The sequence below is a fragment of the Rhinatrema bivittatum genome, chromosome 4 (genome assembly GCF_901001135.1).
Source record: "Rhinatrema bivittatum chromosome 4, aRhiBiv1.1, whole genome shotgun sequence".
NCBI lineage: Eukaryota > Metazoa > Chordata > Amphibia > Gymnophiona > Rhinatrematidae > Rhinatrema > Rhinatrema bivittatum.
In genome coordinates, this window is record NC_042618.1 from 394097579 (window position 1) to 394109714 (window position 12136).

General features: G+C 43.5%; 1 protein-coding gene across 2 annotated transcripts in view; it reads right to left on the reverse strand.

Moving 5' to 3' along the window:
• Positions 1-293: 293 nt before the first annotated feature.
• The window catches only part of PSMD6 (proteasome 26S subunit, non-ATPase 6), a 38279-nt gene continuing 26436 nt past the window's right edge, over positions 294-12136 (reverse strand). For both annotated transcript variants that reach the window (XM_029601024.1, XM_029601023.1), the window contains 2 exons: positions 1026-1103; positions 294-617 (listed from right to left, as the gene is read on the reverse strand). In XM_029601024.1, coding sequence (XP_029456884.1) covers positions 521-617; positions 1026-1103 — 175 coding nt within the window. In that variant the 3' untranslated portion in view covers positions 294-520. The remainder of the gene's footprint in view (positions 618-1025; positions 1104-12136) is intronic.

Below are 12136 nucleotides of genomic sequence, written 5' to 3' on the forward strand. Positions count from 1 at the left end.
AACTATTCACAAAGCCTGAAGCACATTTTCATATCAAAGTGTTGTGCGATGTAAAGTATCACCACATTTTGGATTTTAAAGTCCTATTAAATCTCTCCACAATCGCTTCCCTCTTCTTATTAGTTGGAGGCAGAGAATACCAGCTTATTCATTCTGCAACTAGTTTTTAATATTTATTTTTTATGACAATGGTCTGCCCTTATTAGCTGAGAGATGAAATCCAAATATTTTGGACTGGTGTAGTTGATAATTATTGTTCTGTGTAGTGACAACTCTGTCATAAGTAAAATATATAACTTTCCAAATTTATTTTTACAGTAATAAACAGCCAAAAATTCTGAAAACATTTATTTTATACAGGCATTGACATTCACAGAAAATAACTGTAAAAATTCCCTAACTACCTACCACTTGAACTCTTCTTCCCCACTAAGGAATACCAAATTAATAATGGATTCATGGATAGTTTCCAAAATGGTCTAATATACATTCACTATTCATCCCTTGTTTACAAAAAAAGTTACATGTTAATTACTCTGGAAAGTTTCTGAACCCTGTTCAGGAGCAGATCTCCTTTCTTGATGGTTTCTTGGTATTGCCAGTTCTTACTGTCTGGTCTGCATATAAAACACAAACGATAATACAAGTTTTGAGAATAGTATTTGTTTACTTTACACACAGCTGTGCAGTATATTTTATACAAAAGTAAGCACCATATTACCCAGATTGTCAATTTCATATAGAAAACACATGGTGCAATTAGTTACTGCTGTGTGAAGTCTTAGCTACAAAACTATCACTTTTTACTTATATTTTAATTAATAAAAAAAAAAAGTTAACTTACCTTTTCAAAACATTTCTAAACGAGGTACACTAAGAACATACATTCAAAGTAGTTATTAAATCCTTAATTATTACGAAAAACAAAATGTGGCTTTCTCCTGCAAATGTTCTGACATGCTGAAGTAGAAAAAGTACTAGGATTCAATCAAAACGACTACAAAATCTGTTGAATTACAACTTACCTGTTGGTTTCTACAATCTCATTTACTTTATCTATTTTGCAATGTAGTCTTCCAGCTGCAATAAATCTTGAAAGTTCCCTAATTCATAAAGGAAACAGAATAATTAGCAGATGGGTAAGGTAAATGGATATTCATTTGGATATTGGGATAATGTGACTTTATTAGCACTATTTTTAATCGCATTATGGTGACCTCTGGCCATTACTCCCCATCCTCCAAAACTGAGTAGATACACACAGGAAACCCTAGCCCTTCCAATACTATAGCCATGATTCAATCAAATCAGGACTTTAAAACATTTTCAGTAGAAGGATATCTGGCAACTTTAATGAATAAAAATAAACATATGCTGTGCTGAAAACAAACACTAGACCAAAAAAACCCCCAAAACAAACAAAGCAGCCTATGGACCCGATGTAATAAGGTACAGTCAGCAGAATGTACAATTATAGCTACCGTTGTGCACACATTTTTTGTGCACAAATGTTACTCCTGATGCAATAGAAAGTTTTGCCCATAAAAAAAAATGTACATTCTGTTTCGCACCCTCACATGGAAATCCCATGCTAATGAAAGCATTAACTATTAGAGGGGTTTGCTGGCTTAATTTTTTTTTTTTAATTAACATTTATTGAACAAATATCAACAAAGTACATAAAACAAGATGGACAATATTTGGCTATATCAAATACAAAAGCCAGTATAACAACATTCTTAACGGTTCACAAGTTTTCCAAAATAAAACCCTTCCCACCCAAAATACCCATCCCTAAAGCCCCCTACTACCCACATCCTCCCCATCTACAAAATGACATCTTAAGAAGTAGATACCCACACATATGCAAACAAAACACGTAAGAATATACAGGTTCATAACCATAGAAGACATAGGTGCCCTTCTCTACGATGCAGCCATTTCACATCTAGCAGCTATGATAAACTAGGACATCAATTTCACCTCTTTACAAGTAAGTCATGTGGTTATAAAGAAAGACGAATATCACAGGATACCTTGCTAAATACAATCAAGTAAATTTTTAAACCCAGCATGCGGAAATCCTGGGAGATTTGTGTGGCCGTGCCGAGCGAATATACAAAACAGCCCGGTCACACGTGTATCTCCCAGTACATGCGGAAGAGTCGGGGTTTTGAAAAGGGTATGGCCGGGGGTCGGCCAGCACGCGGAATTTACTTCATCACTTCAGGTGAAGTAAGTTCCAAAACAAATAAACAAAAAAAATCAGTTAGTTAAGGTGGGTTTAGGGGTCAGGATGGAGAGAGGAAAAGGGAGGAAGATTAGATAGACCCAATCACGTCACCACTTGTATTTTAAAAAATTCCACCCCCCGCCCCTGGTGTGGGTAGAGTGAGCACCCGCGTGCAGATATAAAACTGGGTACGCATGTGCATGCAGGTATCTGATTTTATAACATGCTGATACAAAATCGGGCATCCATGTGCGAGTCAGGAAAAGCGTGTACATGGATGCCCACACGGTCCTTTAAAATTTACCCCAATATCAACAACTTGATCAATGAAGTTTATCACGTCTCCCCCTTAAGACTGTAGTAAATTATACTCCCACCAAATATGAAAAAAGGATCTGAGCTTGCCATGTAATTGCCAACAAACTCCATCAACATGTGAATATATTTTTTGCAACTTTTCAGGAGTCATATACCAATGGAATAATACTTTATAACCATTTTCAAAAATCAGAGCAGACGGTGAACAGGAAACATCTATCCCACTCGGTCTCCTCTAAATACAGTCCATAGATCCCGTTTCCCAATCCTTTCAATGGATAGGTTTTACTGGGTAATACAGGATTTAAAAAAACCCAAACTCTCAAATTTAGAGAAAAGCCCCTTATACTTCAACGATTTAGAGAAATAAAGAAATTTCTTGAAACTTTAGGATTATGGTGTTATTTAACAAAAAATGAAGTACTTGTAAGTAAGCAACTGACATTCTCTAAAAGCCCAAACTTATCCACAATGACATCAAAACTACAAGACTTTTTACTGAAAAAAAGCTGACCCAAATGCTTCAAGCCCAAACTTCTCCATTTATGAAATATAGACAAAAAAAACTCAGATAAAAATCCTTATTAAATTATATTGGAATTAGAGGGGAATAATCTCTATGACCAGTCAATACAAATCTACAAGCCATTTAAAAAAAAAAGTCAAAAGTACAAAAAGATTACCTAAAACAGCAGTTCTCAGCTGGTGTGTCGCAGCTCCTGGTGTCCCACAGCCCCAGTTATACTTCCCTTTAACTTTTTCCTGCCCCCGCGAGCCAATGGGAAACCTCCTCCCTTCTTCCTGCCCCCACGGGCCAATGGAAAGCCTCCTCCCTTCTTCCTGCCCCCACGGGCCAATGGAAAGCCTCTTCCCTTCTTCCTGCCAGTGGGAGGAGGAAGCCGCTGATTGGCCAGTGGGGTAGGAAGGGAGGCATCTCACAGCCCAGGGGTGGGGTGGTTTGAGGGGGGGCAGGGAGGAGTGACAGTGTTCAGGCCAGTGGCGGCGAAGAAGCCCGACCCTGTGGCCGCCACTGGCTGGAAGTGCTGAAATTAAACACAGCGGTGAGCCACAAAGAAAAGAGGACAGCAGCGCCAGGATTTCCTGCTTCCAAAGTGGCAGGGAACCGCAATAGAGTAAGGATTCCCCAAAGCGGCAGTGAGTGACAAGCACAAAGAGGCCGGTTGCTCCGGGGATTCCCCCCCACAATGCAACAGTGAGCGCGGCAAAGCCATGATTAAAGTAAAAGTGGCACTCAGCCATGCTGATTACAGATGGTGCAATTGGAGCTCCCAGCGGCCGTAAAAGCAGGCAGATGGGGGGCTTTGGGAGCCTAGGGATATCCCAACAGCCAGAAGAAAGGCTTGAGTGCTGTGGCATATTTTTCTAAAATAAATGTTTGCTGCTTCAGTGCAGCTGAGAAGGCAGTGGCAGCACTGGGAAATCTGCCACTGCGAAATTAAAGGGGAACACAGTATTGGAGCTCTAAGCAAAGTATGTGACAGAGACTGGGCAGGGAGGTGACTGGAGTGTGTGTGAGAGAGACACAGACTGGTTAGGGAGGTGACTGGAGTGTGTGAGAGAGACAGAGACTGGTCGTAGGGTTTAATTGGGGCATGTGTATGTGTGTGTGTCTGTCTGTCTTGTGGGCCCTAAAGAAGAGGACTGTGAAGACAGAGCTTCAGCAGCAGCTGCTGTTCCTGGTATGTGCTTTCAAGGGAAAGGAGTAGGAGAATTGCTGGAGTGGGTAAGTAAAAGCAAGTTTGCTTACCGTAAACGGTGTTTCCGTAGATAGCAGGATGAATTAACCATGATCGGAGCAGTAGGCGGAGTTTTCTCCAAGAGTACAGAGTTTTGAACTCTGTAAGGCTGCGCGGTGAGGTATGTGAAGACTGTCTAGGGAGGAGATGCATGGCTAATTCAGCCTGCTATCTACGGAAACACCGTTTACGGTAAGCAACTTGCTTTTTCCCAGCGATAGCAGGCTGAATTAGCCATGCTGTCTGGGAGTCCCAAGCTTCCGGGTGGTGTCAAGGTGTTTTGTTGTGTAGATCAAGACGCCACCCTTGAATTCTGAACGGTAGACAGTCCTATTTTTGTGCCATGGTTGACAGGATTGCCGAACCCATGGCTACATCAGAAGAGCTCTGCTGTTGTAAACAGTAGTGTGCTGTGAAAGTGTGGAGAGAAGACCAAGTTGCCGCTTTGCAAATGTCTATCAGCGGAATGTTTCTGTAATGGGCAACTGACGTTGCAGTTGCTCGTATCTGGTGTGCTTTTGGTTTCATAGTCAATTGTAGATTGCGCTTATTATAGCAAAACGTAATGCATTGGGACAACCAACTAGCCAGAGTTCTCCTGGAGACAGGTTGGTTGGGAGAATTTGGGTTGAAGGAGAGGAACAGCTGAGATGGTCTGGATTCAGAATGTGTTCTCTGTTTGTAATAAGCCAATGCTCTTTTACAGTCCAAGGTGTAGAGAAGCTTATCTCTGTCATTCTGATGAGGTTTTGGCTTGAAGATTGGGAGAGTAATGGACTGGTTGATATGAAACGCAGATACCACCTTAGGGAGGAAGGTAGGATGAGGTCAAAGGGTGACCTTGTTATGAAAAAATTCTAAGTACGGGGAGTAGTGAACTAAGGCTTGCAGTTCACTTACTCTCCGTGCTGATGTTACCGCCACTAAGAAAACAGTTTTCCAAGTAAGGTATTTGACATGGCAGGAGTCTAGAGGTTCAAAGGGAGGTAACATTAATTGTTCCAGTACGATATTGAGATTCCATAGTACCGGCGGCTTTGTGACCGATGGTCTCAGATGCAGAATGCCACGCATGAATCTGGAGATTAAAGGGTGGCTGGAAATGGGTAGTCCGTTGTGAGTACGATGGAAAGCTGCAATTGTACTAACATGCACTCGAACAGAGGCGTATGCTAGACCCGCTGCGAAAAGAGTATGAAGGTATTTCAGAAGATGTGTTATCGTTGTACAGAAAGGGTCTAGATTCTTCGGTCTGCACCATTCTGAGTAACGACACCATTTTCCGGCATAGTTACGCCTGGTGGACGGTTTTCTGGATCCAATTAGAATGTCCTCAACTTGAGATGAGAGTCCTAGGTAATTTAGTACATGCCGTTCAATCTCCATGCTGTCAGATGGAGGGATTGATGCACTGGATGAAGAAGGGATCCTCCCTCCTGAGTTGGGGATGGTTTTCAAGTACAATTGGTGGGCGAATGGATAGTCGTTTGAGATACGCATACCATGGCTGCCTTGGCCAGGAAGGGGCTATAAAGGTTTCATGCCCGCTGCATCTCTGATGCATTTTTGTATCGTTTTTGATATTAGTGGAATGGGAGGGTAAGCATAGAGTAGGCTCTCCGTCCATGGAATGAGGAAAGCATCTGGAGCGCAACGAAGTTTGCTTGGGTAGATGGAGCAAAATGCCTGTGTTTGCCGGTTGCTCTCTGTGGCAAACAGGTCCATGGATGGAAAATGTTGGATACAACCTCCTGGTTCAAGATCATTCGTGTGGATGGAAAATTCTGCTGAGGCGGTCCACTGTTACATTGTCTAGACTGGGACAGTAAGTGGCTTGTATCGAGACTTGGTTGGTTATTGCCCAAGTCAGTATGCAAAGCGCTTCCCGACAGAGAATCCAGGAACCTGACCCTCCTTCTTTGTTTACATAGAACATGGCTACCTGATTGTCTGTGTATACCATGATATGTTTTCCTTGAAGTTGGGTCGAGAAGGTTTGAAGTGTCTTCCAAATGGCTCGAAGTTCGAGGAGATTGATTTGAAAGTTGGACTCCCGAAGAGACCAACATCCCTGAGTTTTTAAGTTGTTTAAATGGGCTCCCCAGCCCTTCCGGGAGGCATCCATGGTGAGAGTGACTTGATGAGGAGGCCGCTGAAATGGTGCTCCCGAGTTCAGGTGGTTGGTGTTTATCTACCATTGAATATCTGTATGCATTTGTCTGGTGAGGCGTACTCTGGTCGAGAGTGGTTGCCAGAACTGTGACCATTGGTTCTTGAGTCCCCATTGTAGATGACGCATGTGGAGTCTTGTATATGGGACTACATGGATGGCTGCTGCCATATGACCCAGTAGTTGAAGAATGTGTCGTGCTGATGCATGGATTGATTGAATAGACGCTGATCTAGAGAAGACAGAGTTTGTATCCTATCCTGTGGTAGGTACGCCCTCTGATGCACAGTATTGATGAGCGCTCCAATGAACTGTAGAACCTGAATTGGTTGTAGATGGGATTTTTCATAATTGATTATGAATCCCAGCTTCTGAAGACAATTGATTGTTTGGAAAGCATGAGTCTTTAAGGAAGTGGGTTCCGAGGCTACCAACAGCCAATCGTTGAGATAGGGAAAAATCTGTATTGAGAGCTGAGATGAGCCACCACCACCGCTAAGCATTTTGTGAATACCCTCGGGTAGAACTTTGAATTGATAATGATTTTTCTGAACTTGGAAACAAAGGTAATGCCAGGAGGAAGGGTGCATGGGTATATGGAAATAAGCATCCTTCAGGTCTATGGAGCATAGACAGTTGTTGGGTTGCAGAAGAGGCAGAATACTCTTCAGAGATGTCATCTTGAATTTTTCTTTTTGAATGTGTTTGTTGAGGTTCCGCAAATCTAAGACTGGTCGAAGACCTCCCGATTTTTTTGGAATGAGAAAATATGGGGAGTAAAACCCTCGATTTTTCAATGAGATTGGGATTACTCGAATTGAGTTCTGCAACTGTAGAGTGACTAACTCTTCCTGTAGGTCTTTGGAGTGTTGTGATGTGCTCCTGAGAGGGGAAACTTGAGGAAGTGTGGGAAGAGTTAGAAAATTCAATCTGTAACCTTCTTTTATGATGTTTAGTACCCAGCGATCTGAAGTAATCACCTCCCAGCTGGCATAAAAGTGTTGAAGGCGGCCTCCTATGTAGTGCTGTGGGGGTGGCTCTGGGTAACTCAAAAAGACTGAGTTTTTTTTGGAGGTGCTGCTGGAGTTGGTTTTGGAGGTCGTGGTTGGCGAGGACGTCCACGTGAAGGCTGTTTGTGGTTGATAACGCTGATTGGGGTAATACTGTGATCTATAAGTATTATACGGCCTGAAAGGTGCCCTTGCATAAGGTCTTCTTCTGAATGAAGGGTAAAATCTTTTAGAAGGATGAGGGTCTGATGATGTCAAAGATTGAACTGCAGTATTCTGTTCCTTTAAAATGGTAACTGTTGCACCAAATTTGTTACCAAACAGATTGTCTCCCAGACAAGGAATATCCACCAACTTGTCATGGACATCGTCCCTTATGGAACTAGCCCTTAACCATGCCATGCGCCGTGCTGCTATTGCTGTCGCTGAGGATCTAGCAGATGATTCAAAAGACTCATAAACAGAACGGAGTAAATGTCGAAGATCTTCCTCCATGTCTGTAAATGGTTGCGGTGAGGAGTTATCAGAAGCCACACATGCTGAACGTAATCTCTGCAGACATTCAAAGAGGTATTGGATTATGTAAAACTGATGGTGTTGTATCTTTGTGGCCAGCATGGAGGAATGATATACCTTACAGCCAAAATCATCCAGGGATTTATGATCTTTTCCTGGTGGTGAATTTGCATGAAGTTTTGATCTTTTAGCACGTAATAGTGCAGATTATACTACTACCGAGTTGTGGGGTAATTGAGTGGACTCATAGACCGTGGAATTTCTCATTCGGTATTTTAAGTCCGTCTTCCTTGAGGCCACTGAGGTGGTAAAGGTTTTTTCCCACATTTTATGTAGAACTGCGTCTAGTACAGCATGTGGTGGTAGAGCTGTTGGCTCTGGTGGCATTTTAAATATCTTTAGGATTCCTAGAACCTCAGCACGAGGGTTGGGAACCTTTCCTGTTTCAATGTTTAGGAGAGATCGTACTTTTTCTATGAATTTTGTGTAGGATAAATCCTCAGGAGGAGAATAAGATTCAGGAAGGCCCTCGGGGGGATCTGACGGAAATCCTGTAGATGAGGAAGGGGGACGACATAGACCATTGTGAATGTGGAGAATCTGGTCAATCCGGAACTGGAATTGATTTTTCTCGTTGCTTTAGTGACGGGACCGTCGGTAGACGTTGAGGAGAGGTTGGAGAAGATGGACCTGGAATCTGGGGATGAAAGGCTTCCAGATCTTGGAAGAATGTATTCAAAGCCAGAGAAATTTGTGACATCGCCTTTGATGCTAGAGTATGTTGTGAAGGCGTTGGAAATGGTGCTGAAGGTGGGGGCAGTGTTCCCAGAGACAAGTACAGAGAAGGACGGCGTGGTTCCGGATGGTGGACTAAATGAGATCTATGAGAAGAAGTCCAATCCAAATGAGAACTATCAGCCTCTGAAGAAACATTAGTAGAAAGGTGAACCACTTCTACATCAGAATCCATCCCTGGAGATTCTGGCATTTGGAGATGTTTTCTCTTAGCCTTTTGTTTGGAATGGTGTTGTGGTGGATCCTGGGGAGATGCAGATGGTGGAGCTATAGGTGGGTCATGATGTTTTGTACGCTTTGCATCACCATGGTAGTGATGTCTAGCATGTTTTCTTTTGCGAACATCATGGTGAGATGACCCAGATAGTGAAGCAGCTCTTCCAGAAGCACCGTCTGATGCACCCTGCGTCGTATTCCAAAGCACAGTGTGCCGATGCATCGCGACATGGCTGAGGCATCGATGCGCCGTGCATCGGTCTCGGTGTTGAAGTGCCATGCATCATAGTATGCTTGCTCCATCTTGGTCTCCCATGCCCTGAGTGCTTCGGCGTCGAGGAGCGGGAACAAGCGGGTACAGAGCCCTGTGACCCGAATGGCACATGAGTGGACTTTTCTAACAAAGGAGTCGAGGCCTCTACCTCCTTTCGCGTCCCAGGTGGTGGTACCGACCTGGCCGAAGCGCCCTCCAGCGATGTGGATCTTCTAGCTGGAGTTTTCTTGAGTTCCTTCGCAGGGCCCGGTGAAGAATGAGGTGATCGGAGGCGCACAATTTTTTCGGCACGCTGTCTTTGGGCCCAGGGCGACATCCGACCACAGTCTCGGCATGAGGCTGGGTCCAGGCCCAAACAACGAGTAGAGAAGTTGACTTAGTTGTGTTATTCTTTCTGTTGGGAGATATGCCCGATTGCGAACAGTGCCCAGGCCTGCTCCTATGAACTGTAGTCGTTGTGTTGGTTAGAGATGTGATTTCTGAAAATTGATCACTAGCCCCAATTTCTGTAAGCATTGTATGACCCGTCAGAGGTGATAGAGTAAGATGTCCGGGGTCGAGGCTATTATTAGCCAATCGTCCAGATATGGAAAGATGGTCATACCTTGTTGTCTGAGATGAGCCACCACCACAACCATGCATTTGGTGAAAACCATGGGTGCAGCCGATAGTCCAAAGGGAAGAACCTTGTACTGGTAGTGTTGATGGCCATAGCGAAAGCATAGGTAATACCAAGAGGATGGATGGATTGGAATATGTGTGTACGCATCCTTCAGATCGATGGAACACATCCAGTCATTGGGATGAATCAGAGGTAAGATTGATTTCAACGATACCATCTTGAATTTCTCTTTGGTCAGGAATTTGTTCAATTCCCGTAGATCTAATATGGGGCGAAGTCCACCCGACTTTTTGGGTATGAGGAAGTATGGGGAATAGAACCCTGTTATTTGGGTTTTCAGGAAAATTCATCGAATGGCCTGCTGTTTGTGAAGCAAAGCAATCTCCTCCCCCAGTTGTGGTTGGAAGCTTTGACTCTTCAGAGTGGAAAAGTGAGGTAGTATGGGTTTTGTGGTAAATTGGAGTTGATAGCCATGTCGTACTATTTCTAAAACCCATTGATCGGTTGTTATTTTCTCCCAGGCTGCCAGGCAAGAATGAATTCTGCCAGGTGGTGCTTGATGTAGTGGTGGTGGCAGATTTATTAAAAAGACGGCGTTGATTTTACTGCAGCAGCCGGTTGTTGTGTTTGCTGTCTCTGGTTACGTGGTTTACCCCTACATTGAGTTGGGTTTTGTTGTGGCGGAGGATGCTGTAAGATGGATACATCTGTGTACGAAAAGACTGATAAGACCTGTAAGGCCTACGATTATAGGATTGTCTACGTGTAGATCCCACATAACGACGCGTGGTCGAATAGTGACATTGTGACTTTAAGGATTGGACTGCTAGAGCTTCCTTCTCTAATTTCCCAACTGTTTCTTGAAACCGTTCTCCGAACAGGTTGTCTCCTGTACACGGGAGGTTCATTAGTTTCTCGTGTAAATCTTCTCTTATTGTACTAGAGCGTAACCATGCCATCCTACAGGCTGCTATGGCTGTCGCAGATGCCCTAGAAGATGTTTCAAATGCCTCATATATTGATCGTAGAAGGTGTCGAGAACACTCCTCCATATCATGAAGAGGCGGTGGTACCTGATCAGCCGTTGAGGAAAGCATACCTTTTGTGGCTTGTAAGCACTCATATAGGTATTGTACCATATAGAATTGATGGTGCATAATGCGGGCATTCAACATTGAGTTATGATACATCTTCCTGCCAAAGCATTCTAAGCACCGGTTGTCTTTACCCGGTGGATACGAGGCATGCGATTTTGCTTTTTTGAATCTTTGCATTGCCGACTATCACAATTGAAGCATGTGGTAATTGTGGTATAGAGTAAGGCGATGTTTTTCTCATATGAAATTTTATATCCATTTTCTTGGAAACCGCTGATAGAGAATAAGGCGTTTCCCACGACTTCTGCAAGACAGAATGTAATAATTCGTGTGGTGGGAGATATGTTGCTTCTCCCGGAGCATCGAAAATCTTTAGGAGACCAAAGGTTTCTGACCTAGGGTCTGTCTCCTTTTGGACCTCCAGATGTAATATCGTGCCCAATTTTCCTAAAAATTTTGGGTATGTCAGGTCCTCTTGAGGAGAATATGGTTCCTGTGAATCCGATGGGAATCCAGTAGATGACAATCGACATGTTTGTGGAGATAGAGAATCTATAGGGCTATCTTGCTGTTGAATTGGTAAAATTGGTCGTTTCGTGTTTGGGGATGCCGGAGGCTCCACAGACTGTTCTCTAGAGGTATGTATATTGTGTTCTGGAGAACTCACAGACAGCTCGTTAGACATCTTAAAAGATGATCGAAGAGTTTCATAAAACCCTGCCAATGATTGGGATAATTGAAGAAATGCCTCTTTTGTCTGAGGAGGCATTGCTGCACGACCAGATTGTTTTGGTATTTCACCTGTTTTAGGTGATACTGTAGGAATTTTAGCGGAAGTAGCTGGTACGTCCTACTTATTCCTCATCTTGCCCTCTGTGGTCTTAACAGAAATATCTGAGGACAAAGATGCAGCAGAGGAAGTGATTTGTATTAATTGTCTATGAGATAGGGAATCTACACTTCAGGGTGAGATGACCTAGAAGTGGAAGGGCTCACTGCCCATGTATCTCTCATGTTCGCAGCTTTTTGATGTGAGTGACGTGATCGCCGATGGTGAGACGATGATCCTGTATGGGTTCCATCTCCCGACAGTGATCGTCTGATTCGTTTTGACTTCACCTCTGTAGA